This window comes from Ceratotherium simum, chromosome 23, assembly GCF_057802395.1.
Source record: "Ceratotherium simum simum isolate JZ-2026a chromosome 23, ASM5780239v1, whole genome shotgun sequence".
Classification (NCBI taxonomy): domain Eukaryota; kingdom Metazoa; phylum Chordata; class Mammalia; order Perissodactyla; family Rhinocerotidae; genus Ceratotherium; species Ceratotherium simum.
In genome coordinates, this window is record NC_141922.1 from 267269 (window position 1) to 285421 (window position 18153).

The window sequence follows — 18153 nt, forward strand, 5'->3', positions numbered from 1 at the left end:
AACCTTCCTTGTCACTCAATGTGGCTGATATGGCTTCCAATCACTATGCACTTTCCCTCCAACGTGGGACATGACAACGAGGAAAAGTTGTTCCTGGCACCGAGGGACAAGATCACCATGTGCAGAGAACCTGACTATTGATCAGTGATGCTTTCAGAGAAAGATCTTGATCAAAAGGGAGAAATGTGGAAATTAGTAAAAGAAACCTCAACTAAACTAAAGTGGGGAAGGCCTGTAGGGGGAGTTCTCGCCCCCATCACACACCATCAATCACACCAAACAGGAAGAGATACACTTCATCTTGGGTAAGAAGTACAACTACTTTACTACTGAGGGATTTCTCTCCCAACCTGGCAACAGCCCAGCCAATGAGAAATGTTGCAGCTCAGCCAATGAGAAATGCCTCAGCTCAGCCAATGAGAAACACTACAGCCCAGCCAATGAGAAACACTACAGCCCAGCCAATGAGAAACACAGCAGTTCACCCAATGAGAAATGCCTCAGCCCAGCCAATGAGAAACACAGCAGCTCGGCCAATGAGAAATTCTACAGCTCAGCCAATGGGAAACACAGCAGCCCAGCCAATGAGAAACATCACAGCTCAGCCAATGAGAAGCTGTTGCTGCCCTGAAGTGTTACTTCCCCCCAACAGACTTCCCTTCAGAACAGCCCCTCCCTGCTCCCCTTTTTCTCTATAAAAGCAGCTCCCCTCCTTTTGTTACCCTCGAAGGTGGGGCCTTCTGCTGGTGGCAAGACATGCCAATAGTCAAGAGGCAGGGTGGTAGGAGAAAAAGGACTTTATTATTACAGCTTGCTAGCAAGAGGGAAGATGGCCGACTGATGTCCAAAAGAACCAACCTAAGAGGGCAGGAAATCTTACAGTAGTTATATAGGCCATTGGGTTATTGGGGAGAGGGTTAGGAATGTTGACCTTCTGGTGTTACAGACTGGGAGTGCCACACCAGATCTTTCAGTTTTCACTGATGATGGCTATCAGCATAGATTCTCTGTTCGGGAGTCATCACATTCCTAAGTAATTCAAAAATGCAGTTATCATCTTATCGCAGCTGGGAGGTACATGCACAAGCAGGGGTCGTAATATCTACAGTGCAGTTAGATCTCCCAGAGGGTTTGTATCCAGCTGGGTTGGTCTGTCAGAGGGCATTCAAAGTTTCAATAGAGTTTTTCGTTTCTACAATATGGCTTCCCTTACCTCAACCTTGTCTTGAGCAGGTATCACTTTCTTTTCTGGGTTTCCCTACGGTTCATCATAGCATGCAGTACCTGAATTGCAATTCTTTTGGCTAGTCCACAATAAACTCCTTTTGAGGATAAAATAACATGCAAATTTGCTTTTAAGTTGACAGTCCCTTCCCCTCATCTGCAAGGCTGCCTCAAGTGCTACTTTTAAACCATGTTTTATTTGAACATCTTTATTTGTGAATGTGTTGTTATTTAGAAGAATACATAAGTGGGAGCGCGGCCTGCCAACTGGAGGTATCAGGCGAGAAGCGTGACCCCGGGGGGCCAAGAGGTGCGTGGGGCGGGTCCTGCTACGCCCCAACACCTACTCCCTGGACTGGAGCAGAGAAGTGGGAGGAGAATCAGCGTCCCACAGCCCTGACGCCCACCGCCCGCCCACCCGCTTCCCTCGCGCACGAGGCTTGCTCTGAGCCGACCAGAGACGCCGCGCCGTCCTAGAGCAGCCCCAGAAGTGCGGGGGCAGGGCCGCGCTGCCGTTTCCGGCGTCGGCGATCTCGGGGGTAAGACGCCGGCGCGGGCGAGGGCGCCCTCGCGGCCACCTGGGTAGGGGCGGGGCGTCCCCCGCGCGCATCTCGGCCCCGCCCCTCCGCCTGGCCCCGCCCCCCGGCTCCTACTCCCGCGCTGTGGCCGGGGCGGTGGGCGCGAGCTGCCCGCGGGCTCCCTGGGAGGCGGGGCGGGCGCCGCGGGCCGAGGTGTGTCCAGGCGGAGTCTCGGGAGGTCCCAGCCGAGGTCGCGATGGCGAGGGGCGGCCGCGCCGAGGTTTAGGGGGAGACTTGCCTGGCGGAGGGTCGGCCCGACCGGCCTGGAGCGCGGGAGACGCGCGCCCTGTGCCTGCAGTCCTGGCGGCCAGAGCCCGCGGGCCGGAGCCAGCGAGGCCGCAGGGCTGTGGAGGAGGCCGGAGGGGAGGCTGTGGGGAGTGAGGATGCGACCGCAGCCTGGCCTAAGGGGCGGCGAGGGACGCGGGAGGCCGACCCAAGGGGCTGGGGACGAGGGCGTGAGAAGGCCGGCGCCATCCGCCCTCCCACGTCCTCTCCCCCCTGGTGGGGCCAGGCTGGGGGCTGCGCGGCCTGTCCCGGGTGCGGCTCTTCGCACCAGCTTGGCCCGGGAAAGTGGCCCACTGGAGCTGCCAGCTTCCACCCGCCGGGGCTCTCCTCTGCCGGTTCTGGGGAGTTTCCGTGTACCTCTGGGCTATCGGACACGCGTTGGCTCGTGCTGCAGTGACCTGCCTCTGACCAGCAACTTCTACGGCGGACTTGACGCGTGGCCGCAAGAGGCCACTGCAGGAACCCATTTCTGCCGTCCTTCACCTGGCCCCCCTCCACACCCGTGGGCCATGGGAGTTAGAGGAGTGACTTAATGACACTGGGGCTGAGTGTGAGTCCCCTTCCCCTGAGGGTGCGCTAGGGAAGGCCCAGGCCAGGGCAGCAGGTCCTCAGGTCCTGAGTCTTCCCTGAGACCCCGCTCCCCCAGGATGGCAGCGGCACCTCGGTGAGTTCACCGTGAGTTCACCGTGCTCCCTGCCCTCCCTCGCCTGGAGCCGTGAGCCCCGCGCCCGGAGAAGGCGACAGTCCTAGCACGCAAAGACAGGGGCCTGGGATTGCATCACTCCCTCCCCCAGCGAGAGGGGCTCTGGGGCTCAGCTGGTCCCCACGGCGCAGAGGCCGGCGGGTCTGCCCAGTGGCGCGGCCCCGGGTAGCGGCCACTTGTCGTCGCAGGAGGCGGAGCCGCTGACCTTCCAGGACGTGGCCGTGTACTTCTCTCGCGCGATGGGGCGGCGGCGGCTGGGCCCGGACCAGCGGCCGCTGTACAGGGACGTGATGCTGGAGAACTACGGGCACGTGGCCTCGCTGGGTGAGGCTCTCCGCCTGGCCTGCGTGGGGGCCTCTAGGGAGCTGGGAGGAGGGGCTGCTTCCGCACTTTGGAGCCCAAAGAAGAGGGTCCGGCCCCTTGTCCCCAGGTACCGCATATTCCCGGTGGGAGAGCCTGCCTTGCTCCCGATTCCAACGACTTCACTCCGCGCTGCCCACGCCCACACATGTGCCTCTAGGGGTGGGAGGACTGAGGAGTGCATTCTGCTTCAGCGCTCACCCCTGCCTCCCCTGACCAACCCCTTCTTTTCCCCCAACAAGCACACACTTTGTGACCCCGCCCCACCGCGAGAGCTCCCCTCCAACCTGCCCAGGGTGGTCCCGAGACTGCACTTCTCACCTGGCTTGAAGACCCGGCGGGGAGTGGCCTGCCCCAGCTCCAGGTCCACACCAGCTCACCCAGGGCCGTGTCCTCAACAGGACTCCCTGTCCCTAAACCGGAGCTGATCTTCCAGCTGGAACAAGGCGAAGAGCTGTGGGTCCTGGATCTTCTGGGAGCTGAGGAACCGGAGGCCTTGAGCGGCTGCAGGACAGGTGAGAGGTTGGGGGCTGCCCCAGAGTGGGGTGCTGGTTGGGTAATGATGCTGACTTCCCTGGGCTCCTGGGGGCAGCCTCAGACGGACACAGCAGCCTATACTTGTGCAAACATAGGCACACGCTGTAAAGGCTCTCATCTTACTGCTTTGTTTGCTTTGCCTTTAAAAAATGTACAGTTCTTCTGATTATTAGAGAAGTTTGCATTTAGTGATTTCCTCTGTGGTTAAACCTTGTAATAGCCTCATTCCCTCTTTCTATAATTACCTTCTTACCCTCTTTCTTTAGACAATAGCTATTGGTTCTCCACCAGATTCACCTGTAAAATAAACATATTCTTTTTTCCTCCATCTGCCAATTTTAGTCAATAATATTCCTTTTTGTTTTTTTAATGTTTACCTTTGAACTTGCTTCTACTGTTTGACTTGTCAGCTCTAAGTGTTCACTTTGACTTCCAGCTACTGAGACACCAGTGACTGCTCTGCTTTCCCTTTTTCTCCCAATTTTTGGTCAATTGTATTGTTTGTACATTGTCAAAGCATATAATACTTCTTCACTCGTATCCCCTCTTTTGTTAGTGCCTTAGATCTACAGCTAAATGTATTGTTTGCCCCTGGTCCTTTTACCAAAATTTTCTCCATCGTCTCTGGGTTGGATGGTTACTGTCTTCTAGTAGTTTACTCAGAAAGGCGCTTATGAATAATATAGCCACAATTTGTGCACATTCAAAATTGGTTATATGAGGCCTTTAGTTTCTAAAAGTAGAAGCTTTGATCATTGACTTGAGATATTTCTTATAGGCAATTAAAGTTATAAATTTTCCTCTAAGCACAGATTTAGATGCATCCCACAAATTTTTAATATGTTGTAGTACTTTTATTATCATTTAGTTCAAAATATTATCTAATTTTTCTTCTGTTTCTTCTTTGACCCAATGATTATTTAGACATGTGTGTTTAATTTCCAAATAGTTGGTGTTTCCTAGTTCTTACTGTTATTAATTTGTAATTTAATTCTATTGCAGTCCAGAACATCCTCTGTGTGATTTCATTGTTTTTACATTTATTTGTTATTGTTTTATGACTCCAAATTTGGTCTATCCTGGTAAATGTATCATTTGTACTTAAAAAGAATGGAGATACTGCTGTTGTGGGGTTTATAAATATCAATAGAGTGGGGGTGTTGATGGCATTGTTCACATCCTCTGTGTCTTTGCTGATTTTTTGTCTAGTTACTCTTTCAGTTGCTAAGAGAGAGGTGTTAAAATATCCAGTATGATTGTGGAGTTACCTGTTCCTCCCTGTAATTTTTTCCATGTTTCTTTCATGTATTTTTTTGTGTGTGTGTGAGGAAGATCAGCCCTGAGCTAACATCCATGCTAATCCTCCTCTTTTTTGCTGAGGAAGACCGGCTCTGAGCTAACATCTATCGCCAATCCTCCTCCTTTTTTTTCCCCGAAGCCCCAGTAGATAGTTGTATGTCATAGTTGCACATCCTTCTAGTTGCTGTATGTGGGATGCAGCCTCAGCATGGCCAGAGGAGCGGTGCGTCAGTGCGTGCCCAGGATTTGAACCCGGGCCGCCAGTAGCGGAGCACACGCACTTGACCGCTAAGGCACGGGGCCGGCCCTCTTTCATGTATTTTGGGGCTGTGTTATTGGTGTCATTCACATTTATGATTATCATTATAAAGCATTCCTCTTTATCTTTGGTCATAAATTTTGTTTTGAAATATATTTTATCTGATACTAACATAGCAACTCCAGCCATCTTATGCTTACTGTTAGCATGGTATATCTTTTTCCATCCATTTAATTTCAACCTAGCTGTGTCTTTATACTTCAAGTGAATCTCATGTAGACAGCCCACAATTGGGTCTTGTTTTGTTTTTTGTTTTTTGGGTTTTTTTGAGGAAGATTGGCCCTGTGCTAACATCTGTTGCCAGTCTTCCTTTTTCTTTTTCTTTTTTCTCCCCAAAGCCCTGGTACATAGTTATGTATCATAGTTGTAGAGGTGTAGCTCTTCCATGTGGGACATCACCTCAGCATGGCTTGATGAGCGGTGAGTGGGTCTGCACCCAGGATCTGAACCAGTGAACCCTGGGCCACTGAAGCAGAACGTGCAAACTTAACTGCTATGCCACTGGGCTGGCCCCTGGGTCTTGTTTTTTAATCCATCTTGACGATCCTTGCCTTTTAATTGGAGTGTGAAGCCCATTAATATTTAATATAATTGTTGATATGGTTCAGAAAGGCATTTGTGAATAATATTTTATTTTTTATTTTATAGCTATCTCCTCTGTTTTGTGTTCCTCTGTTCCTCTCTCTAGCTGTTATTTGGGTTATTTGAACGTTTTTTAGAATTCCATTTTAATTTTCCTATTTGCTTTTTTTTTTTTTATTTTTCCCCCAAAGCCCCAGTAGATAGTTGTATGTCATAGTTGCACATCCTTCTAGTTGCTGTATGTGGGACGTGGCCTCAGCATGGCCGGAGAAGTGGTGCGTCTGTGCGCGCCCGGGATCCGAACTCAGGCCGCCAGCAGCGGAGCGTGCGCACTTAACCGCTAAGCCACAGGGCCGGCCCCCTATTTGCTTTTTAAGTAATCTTTTTGCATGTTTTATAGTGATTTTCCTAGGGATTAAATATTCCTACTTTAGTTTTTGCAGTCTACTCACAGTTCATTATGTCCTACTTCACAAAAAATCCAGAAATCTTGCAACCATTCCCCATCCTTTATGTTATCATTGTTATATGTAATATGTCTATGTATTTTTTAAAACTCTACAAGAAAATGTTATGTTTAGTTTTAAACAGTTTTGTAGTTTACAAAAAATTAAGAGAACAAAGGCCAAAAAATAGTCTTTTGTGTTTACCCCAATATTTTTCGTGTCCAGTGCCCTTCATTCCTTTCTGACGATCTGAGTGTCTGCCAAGTGTCATTTCCCTTCAGCCTGAAGAACTGCCTTTAGCATTTCTTGTGGTGCTCATCTGCTCCGTCAGTTCTCTTAGTTTTCTTTTATATGAAAATGCCTTTATTTTCCTTTCATTCTTGAGTGATATTTTCTTTGGATATAGAAATCTGGATTCACAGAGGTTGGTTTGTTTTGTTTCATTTCATTTTTTCACTCAGCACTTGAAAGATGTTGTTCCACTCTCCTGGCCTCCATGGTTTTTGATGATGAGTCAGCCATTAATTGCATCATTGTTTCTCTGGATGTAACAGGTCATTCTCCTGCTTTCAAGATGTGCTCTTTGGGGGCTGGCCCCCTGGCGTAGCAGTTAAGTGCGGGTGCTCCACTTCGGTAGCCCGGAGTTCAAAGGTTCGGATCCCAGGCGTGCACTGACGCACTGCTTGTCAAGCCATGCTGTGGTGGTGGCCCATATAAAGTAGAGGAAGATGGGCATGGATGTTAGCCCAGGGCCAATCTTCCTCAGCAAAAAGAGGAGGATTGGCAATGGATGTTAACTCAGGGCTAATCTTTCTCACACACACACACAAAAAAGATGTGCTCTTTATGTTTGGTTTTCAACAGTTTGATTATGATGTGCCTCCATATGGGCTTCTTTGTGGTTATTCTTCTTGCTGTTGTTTAGCATCTTGATTCTGCAAATTTCTGTCTTTATAATCAAATTTGGGAAATTTTTGCCTTTATATCTTGAAATTTCTTTCTGCACTGTACTCTCTCTGGTCTCCTTCTGGGATTCCAATTATACATATGTTTGACTATTTGATGTCATCTAACGGGTCCCTACAGCTCTGTTTATTATTTTTAAAGTCTTTTTTGTCTGTGTTCTTCACTTCAGATAATTAATCTAGATTCAAGTTCACTTATTCTTTCCTTTGCCACGTCCACTTGTCTCTTAAGTCCATCAGTGAACTTTTTAATTTAGAAATTGTGTTTTTGAGTTCTAAAATGTGTATTTTGTTCTTCTTTATTGTTTATATTTCTCTGCTGAGACTTCTCACTTCCCTGAGATTTTCATGTTTTGTTTTACTTCGTTGAGGATAATTGTAATAGTTGCTTTAAAATCCTTGTCTGTTAATTCCAACATCTGGTTCATTTCAGGGTCCAACTTGGTTGATTTTCTTTTCTCATGAAAATGTTGCATTTTCTTGGTTCTTTGTGTGTTGGCTAATTTTGGAGCGGAGATTCTGGATTCTGTTATTTTTCTCTGATGAGCATTACTCTCTTTATTTAAGCTACTTTTCATGGCTGGGCTTGCACTGAAAACTTTGTTTCCCATGCAGCCTCTGTGGTGTCTTCAGGCCTTTTGTTCTTAGCTGGGCTGCTTTGAGTCTGTCCTGTGCATGTGGTTCAGGCATCAGTCAGAGATGTGGGTGGAAAGAGTTTGGGGTGCCCCTTTCTGGCTCTTTCCTTTCCAGGAATCCTCCACTATCTTTAGAGTTCACGGTGCCTGGCCTCTCGTTTCTGGCTCCCCAGGCCACAAATGCTGTGTGTTTTTTCACCTGTGCCCCTGCATCTGCACCTGCCTCTGCACATGGCAAGGCTGCCCTTAGCCTCAGGCTGCGAGCGATGGAAGGGGACTCACTCTAATGCCCCGGGCCCCTCCTCTGAGTGGGTGTGCACCTCCACCAGCACACATCAGCTTCTGTTCACTCCACTACCTTCAGATGGTTGCTTTTTGTGTTATGTCCAGGTTTTATGGCTATTTTCTGCAGTGGGTCGGGGAGGTTGTCCAATAGCATCTTTGCCCATCATACTCAGAGGCAGAAGCCATATGTGACCTTTACGCTTAAAAGACCGCCTGACTGGATGTAAAATCCTTGGCTCACATTTTCTTTCCATAAATAAGTTGGAGGTCTTATTCCACCATCTTCTGGCATCAAATGTCACTGACACCAACCTGCCTCCTTTCCCTTCTAAATGAATTGGCCTCTTCACCTGGATGCTCCGCCAAATTCTTTATCTTTAAAGCCCACTGACTTTGTTAGGGCATGCCTCAGTGTTTATTGTTCTGGGTCAGTTTGCCCTGGTGTTTAGTTTGCCCTCTCAGTATGTAGATTGAGGCATTTCATTTCAGAAAAGCATTCTTGAATTATAGGTTTGTTTGTCCTGTTCCATTTATTTAGTGCTCTTTGGAGACTTTATCTGTCTCTACATCTATCATTTTCTCTCCAATCCTTTAAAAATTTATTTCTTGGGCTGGCCCCATGGCTTAGCGGTTAGGTGCGCGCGCTCCGCTGCTGGCGGCCCGGGTTCGGATCCCGGGCGTGCACTGACGCACCGCTTCTCCGGCCGTGCTGGGGCCGTGTCCCACATACAGCAACTGGAGGGATGTGCAGCTGTGACATACAACTGTCTACTGGGGCTTTGGGGGAACAAAATAAATAAATAAAATCTTTAAAAAAAAATTTATTTCTTTATCTTTGTTTGGTGTGGTGTCTGTTCTCCCTGCAGTCCTTCACTAAACATTTTTTTCTTTCCCCTCCCCCTCCCACTCTGTCAGTCTGTTCTCTGCCTCCTGTCTGGCCCTCACCTCCTAGAGTCTAGCTGTCTGTTGAGTTCTGGTATTTCTGCTTGTGGAGTCCTTCATAGCTTCAAGTTTTTGTTTGTTTTTTAATTCATGTTGGCATGTTAGGTTACCATTTCCTTTTGCTTCATGACAACATTTTTCTGATGATTTTTCATTGGTGTAGGGAAGTTGGGTTGCTCTTTTTTGTCTGTACTCCCTGTTATTCTTTATGGCTTTGTGAAGACATGAGAAGATTCAGAACTAAACTGTGTTTCTACTGAGACATAATATTAAAATCCAACTTTATGATTTTATATTTCCTTCTAGGTTGGGGTGGGGAGAGGGATCTATGCCCTTCTCCACAATTACCCATTTAGATGCTTGAATTTTGTAAAGGTTCCATAATGTTTCTTCTAATCTATTTTCATCTTCATGTAGTTTATTTTATTTACATGTTATCTATCACTTAGCCAATATTTTAGTATAGTGAACTTCTTTGGGATTTTTTTATTGATGTGGACTTAAGTAACATTCTGTCAATATTCCTGTTAAATGCAAGCAAACGATTATTACTACTAGTACTACTATAATGTTACTTAGTATAATTTGCTTTTGAGTTCCGATAGGTCCTAACATTCAATCTGATGCAGCTGGCCAAAATTTTCTTTTTACTGTGACCTGTCAATCACACATAGGTTCTGGATTCTCTAAAATTTATATGCAATGCTTTCCCCCCAACATCTTATTATGAAACTTTTCAAAGATATATCAAAGTTGAAAGAATTTTACAGTGAACGCTTGTATGCCTGCCCCTGGATCCTGCCTCTAATGTTTGCCTGTGCTTGACTCCCATGTGTTCACACATCCCTCCATCCACGTAATCTGTTGCTGCTTTTCAAAGTAAGTCGCAGACATCAGTTCACTTCCTTTTAATACGTGTGTATCATTAACGGGAGACAAGTATTTCTTCAGTTTTTTCTTTTGAGGTAAAATTTACATAAGTGACATGTACAAATCTTAAGTGTAAATTTGCTGAATTTTAATAAATAGACACATCCATGTAAACCAAACCTCCAGCAAGATATAAAACATCATCGTGGGGCCCGCCCCGTGGCTTAGCGGTTAAGTGCGCGCGCTCCGCTGCTGGGGGCCTGGGGTTCGGATCTGGGCGTGCACCGACGCACCGCTTCTCCGGCCTGACGCACCGCTTCTCCAGCAGTGCTGAGGCGGCGTCCCACATACAGCAACTAGAAGAATGTGCAGCTATGACATACAACTATCTACTGGGGCTTTGGGGGTAAAAAAATAAATAAATAAAATTGAAAAAAAAAAAACAGGGCCCGCCCGTGGCTTAGCCGTTAAGTGCTCGCGCTCTGATACTGGCAGCCTGGGTTCGGATCCCGGGCGCGCACCGACGCACTGCTTCTCCGGCCATGCTGAGGCCGTGTCCCACATGCAGCAGCTAGAAGGAGGTGCAGCTGTGGCATACAACTGTCTACTGGGGCTTTGGGGGAAAAAATAAATAAAATTTAAAAATTTAAAAAAAAAACAAACATCATAGTCACCAGAAAGTTCCATTGGTGTGCAGTACATTTTATTGAGGACACATATGTCTTTACTGGCTAGAGAAAAATTAAGAGCTGAATAGTTTTATAAAACCATGGTTCCAATAGCCACTGTTTTGTGGTAATTTTGACTAAAGTGTTGATTGAGCTATTCTAAACTTGTAGTGGAATTAGGCTGTTATATATGGTTAGTGCCACACGTAGAACAAGATGCCCAGTGTGGTGTAGCTCTGCTGTCCAGTTGTCACCTGGATCATCGCAGGTGGGATCTGACATCATGGGCTCCCCTCAGGGGTCATGGGAAGACTTGGAGCCCTGTCTGGGCCGGTGGAAGGAGGATGGGTCCTAAGGAAGGATGGTGCTGCGCCGGAGACAGTGTAGGTGCGATGGTACCCCTGACAGAGAGGCAGCGCCCGCAGGGTGGCCGGGTGTCCGAGCCACGTGGGCATCCCTTTCAGTCGCGTGGGAAAAGGTGATTCTGCTGGGTTTTCTCCTGCAAAAGAGCAGTGGTGAGCGCAGGCGTCCTGCTTTGACAGTAATTACCCCAAACTCCCCAGAGTCTGTTGGGGGCAGGGTGCCTAGGCTGAACCTGATGGGCTTGGATGCAGGGAGAGGAGTTCTCAGCACCGAGCGGTGTCTCCTGGGGAACCACAGGCACGCTCTTGTCCGTGTCCTTGTGCCTTCTGATCTTCGCTGCGGGGCTCTGGCAGTGCCTGCACGTGGACTGTGTCCAGGCTGTGGTCACAGGGACGTGCGTTAGCGTCCTCCGGCCTCCTCCCGTCCTGCTCTGAGTGGTTTCACCTGACATGCGCTGTCCCACCGCGGGGCCCCGGTGGCCGCGGAGCCTGGGCCGCGGCGGGTGGAGCCTGGCTGCGCCCGGCCGGTGCGGGGTGCGTTCCCCGAGTTCAGGGCCGGCGGTGACGTGAGCGCGGAGGCTCTGCTGGGCCTGCCGGGACGCGCAGGACGGTGGCTGAGGTCACCCGCGCGGGACCGGGCCGCGGCGGCGCAGCCTCTGCGGGGCCAGGGACCTGCCGCGTGGAACGTTGTTACCCGAGGGGTCTCAAGAAAGGAGGTCAAGTGTTTGTGACAGCGTGAGACCTATTTTTAAACTTGTATTTACGTTAAAGTAAGACATCAGGGAGGAACCTAGCGTTTAACAGGGAATTTGTACGATTGCTAAAAGCAGAACATAGGAAAAATGACGTGAAAAATGGTGGGGTTTTTTGCCAGTTTTTCTTTTAACTTTCATAACAAGGAGCTTTACGGTTGAACTCTGTTTAAAAATTTTTATAGAAATATCGGCATTTATTATCTCAGTTTTGAAATAGTCTTAAGATTCCCAAATCATTTATGAATGACACACACACAAAAAAACACATTACTAGCAAAATATAATGCAAAATTAACCTTAAGAATCACTAAACATCAATTGTTTAAAAATTGTATAAATCTTTATATTGTACTCAGATCAAGTGGACAAAGTTTATTGGTCTACAGCATTTTACAATATTGTTGGAATTCCTTTGTAATAAGACTCCACTCAAAAGGGTCATTTGTATTTTTATTTAAAAAATTATATTACATTTACTAGTAACCCATGTTCGTGCTGCATTTCCATACAGTAAGTCCCAGTTTAGATAAGGGTCACTTTGTTGTTATTATTAAACCCATTTTAAGAAATATAAGCAGTTTTAGTTGTTTTGGTATAAAAGTCCAGGTCTTCACATGGATTAAAAAGTACCATATCTGTGTTTCGTTTTCAGATTGTCTGGTAATGGTGCCCTTACCAGGGGCATAAAAAACAAAGCCACTTTTAAGGGCATTTAATTTTCCATAGAGATTTTCTTTATTTTAATCTCATGTTTCAGGTAATGCTTTTTCAAACTGAGAAATGTACATTTTCGCGTCTTCTTGTAGTGTATGTGTTTTTTATTTCATGTTAAAAATTTCAAATCTTATTTACGTAAGAATTTTAAAGAAAATTATTATCACTTATTTCTGAAAGGGAAAAGTGTAGCTTAAAGTGAATGAGCGTTTGCCCCAGCTGGGCCTGACTTCGCAGTCCGAGCTCTTGACCAGCGAGGAAGTAGCCCTTGGTGCCGGTCATGGGGAGGTGCCTGCTCCGTGAAGCCAGGAGAGCACGTGGATTTAATTTCTTCTCCATCGTTCCGTTGTCTGTCATTGACCAGTCTTGATTGACCAGTCTTGATATCCAGGAAAGCTAGTCTTCCACCTCCTTGTCCGTCTGTCCACATTGGTATCTTACCTATACTTGACCCTTTGCATTTCCATATTAATTTTAGAATCAGCTTGTCAAAAAAACAAAAAAATAGTTGGGCTTTTGGTCAAGGTTGCATTAAATCAATTTGGGGAGAAATGGATATCTTTACAATCTGAATACCCCAATCCATGAACATGTTATATCTCTTTATTTACCTAGGTCCTCTTTAATTTCTCTCAATAATGATTATTTTTCTGTGAGAAGGTCTTTTATCTCTTTGATTAGATTTACTCCTAGGTGTCTGATGTTTTTTCTATGCTAATATAGATGGTATCTCTCTCTTTCTCTCTGTTTGTTTTGTTTGTAAATTACTTTTATTTGTCCTTTATATTACAGTCAGGGCAGTATATTAATTTTTTTCTTTAAAAATACTTTTTATTGAAATGTAACATACATACATAAAAGCACACGACTTGTAACTGTATCGCTTACTGAATTTTCATGAATTGGACCCAGCCATGTAACCACCAGAGTAAGAGACAAAACATTAGCAGCACCCCAGAAGCCCCCTTTATGCCACTTCTGGTCACTACTGCCCCCCAGGGTAGCTACTAAGTTTTGCTTGGTTTTGAACTTTGTATAAATGGAATTTATATAGCACATATTCTTTCGTGTCTGGCTTCTTTCACTCAAAATTACATTTGTAAGATTTGTCCGTGCTGTTGTGTGCTCTTGTGGTTCATTCATTCTCACTGTTGTGTAATCTCTTCCATGGGTTTGCCGTTATTTAGTCATCCATTCTGCTGTTGATGGGCATTTGGGTGGTTTCCTATTTGGGCTTAAATGATATCTTTTCATTGTAATTTTCTACCTATTTATTTTTAACTACTTTTTGTACATAGAAATGTAACTAATACTTTGATTTTTTTATTCAGCAAACTTGATAAACTATTATTAATTCTGGTAATTTACCTGTGAATGATGATTTCATTTCTTTCTTTCTAATCTTTGACTGTTGTATTTCTTTTTGTCTTATTGCTCTGGTCTGGCCCGGACAATACCAAATAGAAAGTGATGGCAGACATACCCAACCTCTAGTGGAAACTTCCACGTTCACCAGGAAGTATAGTGTCTGTTGTAGGTGTTTTTGTAGATACCAATCTTATATTAAGGAAGTTTCCTTCTGGTCATAGTTCTCTAAGAGTTCGGGGGTTTGTTTTAATGAGAAATCAGTGTTGAATTTTATCAAAAATTCTTTCTGCATCTGTTGAGACAATCATATGATTTTTCTCCCCTTTTCTATAAGTGTGGTGAGTTACACTGATTGATTTTTACTAAACTTGCATCCCTGGAATAAACCCAACTTGTTATCCTTGTTATGTATTACTGGTTTTGGTTTATTAATGTTTTATTTAGGGTTTTTGCGTCTGTAATTTTGAGTAAGATTGGCCTGAAATTTTCCTTTCTCATATTGCTGTTGTCAAGTTTTGGTATCAAAGTTGAATTAACCTCACAAAAGGAATTGGGGCATATATCACCTCTTTCTATTTTCTAGATGTAACTGATCAAGAATTAAAGAGAAAAGGAACAAATAACCAAAATGAAAAAGGAGGCATCAACACACATACTACAGACATATGATAAAAAGATACTTTGACCACATTTGTGCCAAAAATTTTGAACATTAAGATAAAATGTAGGGCCGGCCCCGTGGCTTAGCGGTGAAGTGCACATGCTCCGCTGCTGGCGGCCTGGGTTCGGATCCCGGGTGCGCACTGACGCACCGCTTCTCCGGCCATGCTGAGGCCGTATCCCACATACAGCAACTAGAAGGATGTGCAGCTATGACATACAACTATCTACTGGGGCTTTGGGGGAAAAAATAAATAAATAAATAAAATTATTTAAAAAAAAAGATAAAATGTATAGGGCCGGCCCCGTGGCTTAGCGGTTAAGTGTGTGTGCTCCGATACTGGTGGCCCGGGTTCGGATCCCAGGTGCGCACCGACCCACCACTTCTCCGGCCATGCTGAGGCCGCGTCCCACATAGAGCAACTAGAAGGATATGCAACTATGACATACAACTATCTACTGGGGCTTTTGGGAAAAAAAAAGGAGGAGGATTGGCAATAGATGTTAGTTCAGAGCCGGTCTTCCTCACCAAAAAGAGGAGGATTAGCATGGATGTTAGCTCAGGGCTGACCTTCCTCACAAAAAAAAAGGGCAGAAATAATCATAAAAAAAAAAAAGATAAAATGTATAAGTACCCTAGAAAAGTACAATGTATCAAAATTGACACAAGAAAAGGTTAACTACGTAATCCTGTAAGTATTAAAAAAATTGACTCAGCAATTTAAAACCCTTCCTCAGAGAAAATGCCAAGCCCAGATGGCTTCACCAACTGGTACTAAACATGCAAGGAAGAAACAGCACCTATCTTACATATATATTTTTAAAACTTGGTTTATGCAGTATATATAATTTGAGAACATGATTTTTACTTTATAATAGATCGTGGACTTTTAATTATATGTTGTTCTACTATATGATTTTAATGGCAGAACGGTTCCATTATATGAGTAGTCTATAACCAGTTTAACAATCCCCCATTTTTTGGACATTTGGGTTGTTTCTTGTTTCCTTACAATTAAAAAGGGCTCTTCAGTGACTGTTTGAGTCACCATCTCTTTGTGCATATGACTGTGCACTTAGGAATAACTCCTAGAAGCATACTTTTGGGACAGAGAATATGTCATATATCAATTCTTTTGGTACCTATTTCCAACTTTCTGTTTAAAAAGTCATATTTATTTATAGTCCTACCAACAGAAAAAGACAGTGATTGTTTCTTCAATTCTCATCAACACTGGGTACTATTTTTTTTAAGTATTTAGAATAAAGTCTAAAGTTCTTGAGTTTTAGTGTCTTCGTGATCTGTTGCCTTCCCCATCTTGCTGCTCTCTCCTCACACTTCTTGCTCTGTCCATAGTGAGTTTCTTTTAATTTTTGAACCTGAGTTTGTCATACATCACATCCAGGCCCTCGTGTCTGCCACTGCTAACTGTCATCTTCAGGTTTTAGCTTAAACCTCACTTCTTCCCAGAGGTCTTCTCTCACCATGTAGACTAGCTTGGAGCCCATGATGTATTTTCACATATTTCCATGTAATTCCCATGTCACATGGTTTATCGTCCTTGTTAAAAATTTACTTGCTTAATTATCTGTCTATCTGAACAGAACGTAAGCTTCATGAGGTCAGAGACTGTATTTGTCTTCCTCACTGTGATATTCCTTACCTAGCACATGCCTGGCCTTCTATTTTGTTGAGTGGATTAATTGCCAGTTTTATAGGTGAAAAATAATAATTTGTCTTAATTTCTATTTCTTTAATTACTAATGAGCTTAAATATTTTTATCCTGTTGATTGGCCATCTTTACTTCTTTTTTTTTTTTAATAATTTTATTTATTTATTTTTTCCCCCAAAGCCCCAGTAGATAGTTGTATGTCATAGCTGCACATCCTTCTAGTTGCTGTAGTGGGACGAGGCCTCAGCATGGCCGGAGAAGCAGTGCCTCGGTGCGCGCCCGGGATCCGAACCCGGGCCGCCAGCAGCGGAGCGCGCGCACTTAAGCGCTAAGCCACGGGGCCGGCCCTTCCATCTTTACTTCTGAATTCTGCCTGCCACTTATTTTTCTATTGGAGTGTCTACCTTTTGCATGACAATGTATAGGAGCTTTTAACACATTATGGATATTGTTCCTGATAGATGGTTTTCTCTAGTAATTCCTTTATGCTTTGTGTAACAGATTCTGAGACTGGGACTGAGAAGGAAGTATTCATTCTAAACCAGAAGTGTTCTGAAGAAGTAAAAACCCCAGAATTGATAGCAAGAAGATTCTCAAGGGGTAATCCACAGGCACCCAAGGTGCAGGAAGCTTGGGACTGTAAGGGTCAACTAGAAGGACACCTGGGAAATTCTGATGGGCAGAATTTGAGGAAAACTCATCTTCACAAGAGAGGTTTTAGGAAAGAAACTGTTGTGTGTAGGGAAAGCTCTCCAGGAGAAAAAACCCAGGAGAGTGGTGCATTTGATAGAAACTTGAATCTGAACCAAAATGTTGTTAGACTTCAAAGAAATCAAACAGGAGAGAGAGGCTTTACATGTGAAACATGCAGCAAAACCTTCAAATATAATTCAGACCTAACTAGACATCAGAGAAGTCACAGTGGAGAAAAACCTTATGAATGTGGTCAGTGTGGCCAAGCCTTTACTCATAGCTCAAGCCTTCTTATGCACCATCGAGTTCACCCTGGAAATAAACCATTTAAATGTAATGAATGTGGGAAAACTTTTGGTCTCAATTCCTACTTCCTCCTCCATCAGAGAATTCATACTGGAGAAAAACCTTTTGGGTGTAGTGAATGTGGGAAGGCTTTCAGTCGAAGCTCAACTCTTCTTCAACATTGTATAATTCACACAGGAGAGAAACCTTACAAATATAATGAATGTGGAAAAGCTTTCAGCCAGAGCCCACAATTAACACAGCATCAGAGAATTCACACTGGCGAGAGACCCCATGAATGTAATCAGTGTGGGAAGGCCTTCGGTCGAAGTCCAAGCCTTTTTCTCCATCATAGGGTTCATACTGGGCTGGAGAGAAGCCCTATGTATGTAATGAATGCGTCAGATCCTTTGGTTTTAACTCTCACCTTACTGAACACGTAAGGATTCACACTGGAGAAAAACCCTATGTTTGTAATGAGTGCGGCAAAACCTTTAGTCGTAGTTTAACTCTTGTCCAGCATCGCAGAGTTCACACTGGGGAGAAACCCTATCAGTGCATTGAATGTGGGAAAGCTTTCAGTCAGAGCTCACAACTCACCCTACACCAGAGAGTTCACACTGGAGAGAAACCCTATGAATGTAGTGATTGTGGGAAAGCCTTCAGCCAGAGGTCAACCCTCACTCAGCATCAGAGAATTCATACTGGAGAGAACCCCCGTGGATGCAGAAAATGTGGTCCAGCCTTTGTTCACAGCTCCAGCCTTAGGCCACATGGCCAGATTCTAACTGGAGAGAAGCACTCTGTGTGTGATGGACGTGGCAGAGCTTTCAGCCATGGCGCAAACCTCGTTCTGCATTGGATGATTCACACTAGTGAGAAGTCCTTTGGGTGTGATGAATGTGGAAAACCTTTCAGTCCCACTTCACAATTCATTGAACATC

The 18153-nt window shown here is 45.0% G+C and overlaps 1 protein-coding gene across 1 annotated transcript; it reads left to right on the forward strand.

Annotated features, from left to right (window-relative positions):
* Positions 1-1918: 1918 nt before the first annotated feature.
* On the forward strand, positions 1919-17738 carry ZNF251 (zinc finger protein 251). The gene is made up of 3 exons (XM_087447234.1): positions 1919-3114; positions 3552-3665; positions 16733-17738. Exons 1-3 carry the CDS (start codon positions 3030-3032, stop codon positions 17650-17652), a joined length of 1119 nt encoding a protein of 372 aa, XP_087303360.1. The 5' UTR covers positions 1919-3029; the 3' UTR covers positions 17653-17738.
* Positions 17739-18153: the final 415 nt, after the last annotated feature.

Coding starts and splice junctions, on each gene's coding strand:
- ZNF251 (XM_087447234.1), top strand. CDS start 3,030: ATGGGGCGGCGGCGGCTGGGCCCGGACCAGCGGCCGCTGTACAGGGAC. Junction 3,115..3,551: donor CGGGCACGTGGCCTCGCTGG/GTGAGGCTCTCC, acceptor TGTCCTCAACAG/GACTCCCTGTCCCTAAACCG. Junction 3,666..16,732: donor CTTGAGCGGCTGCAGGACAG/GTGAGAGGTTGG, acceptor TTTGTGTAACAG/ATTCTGAGACTGGGACTGAG.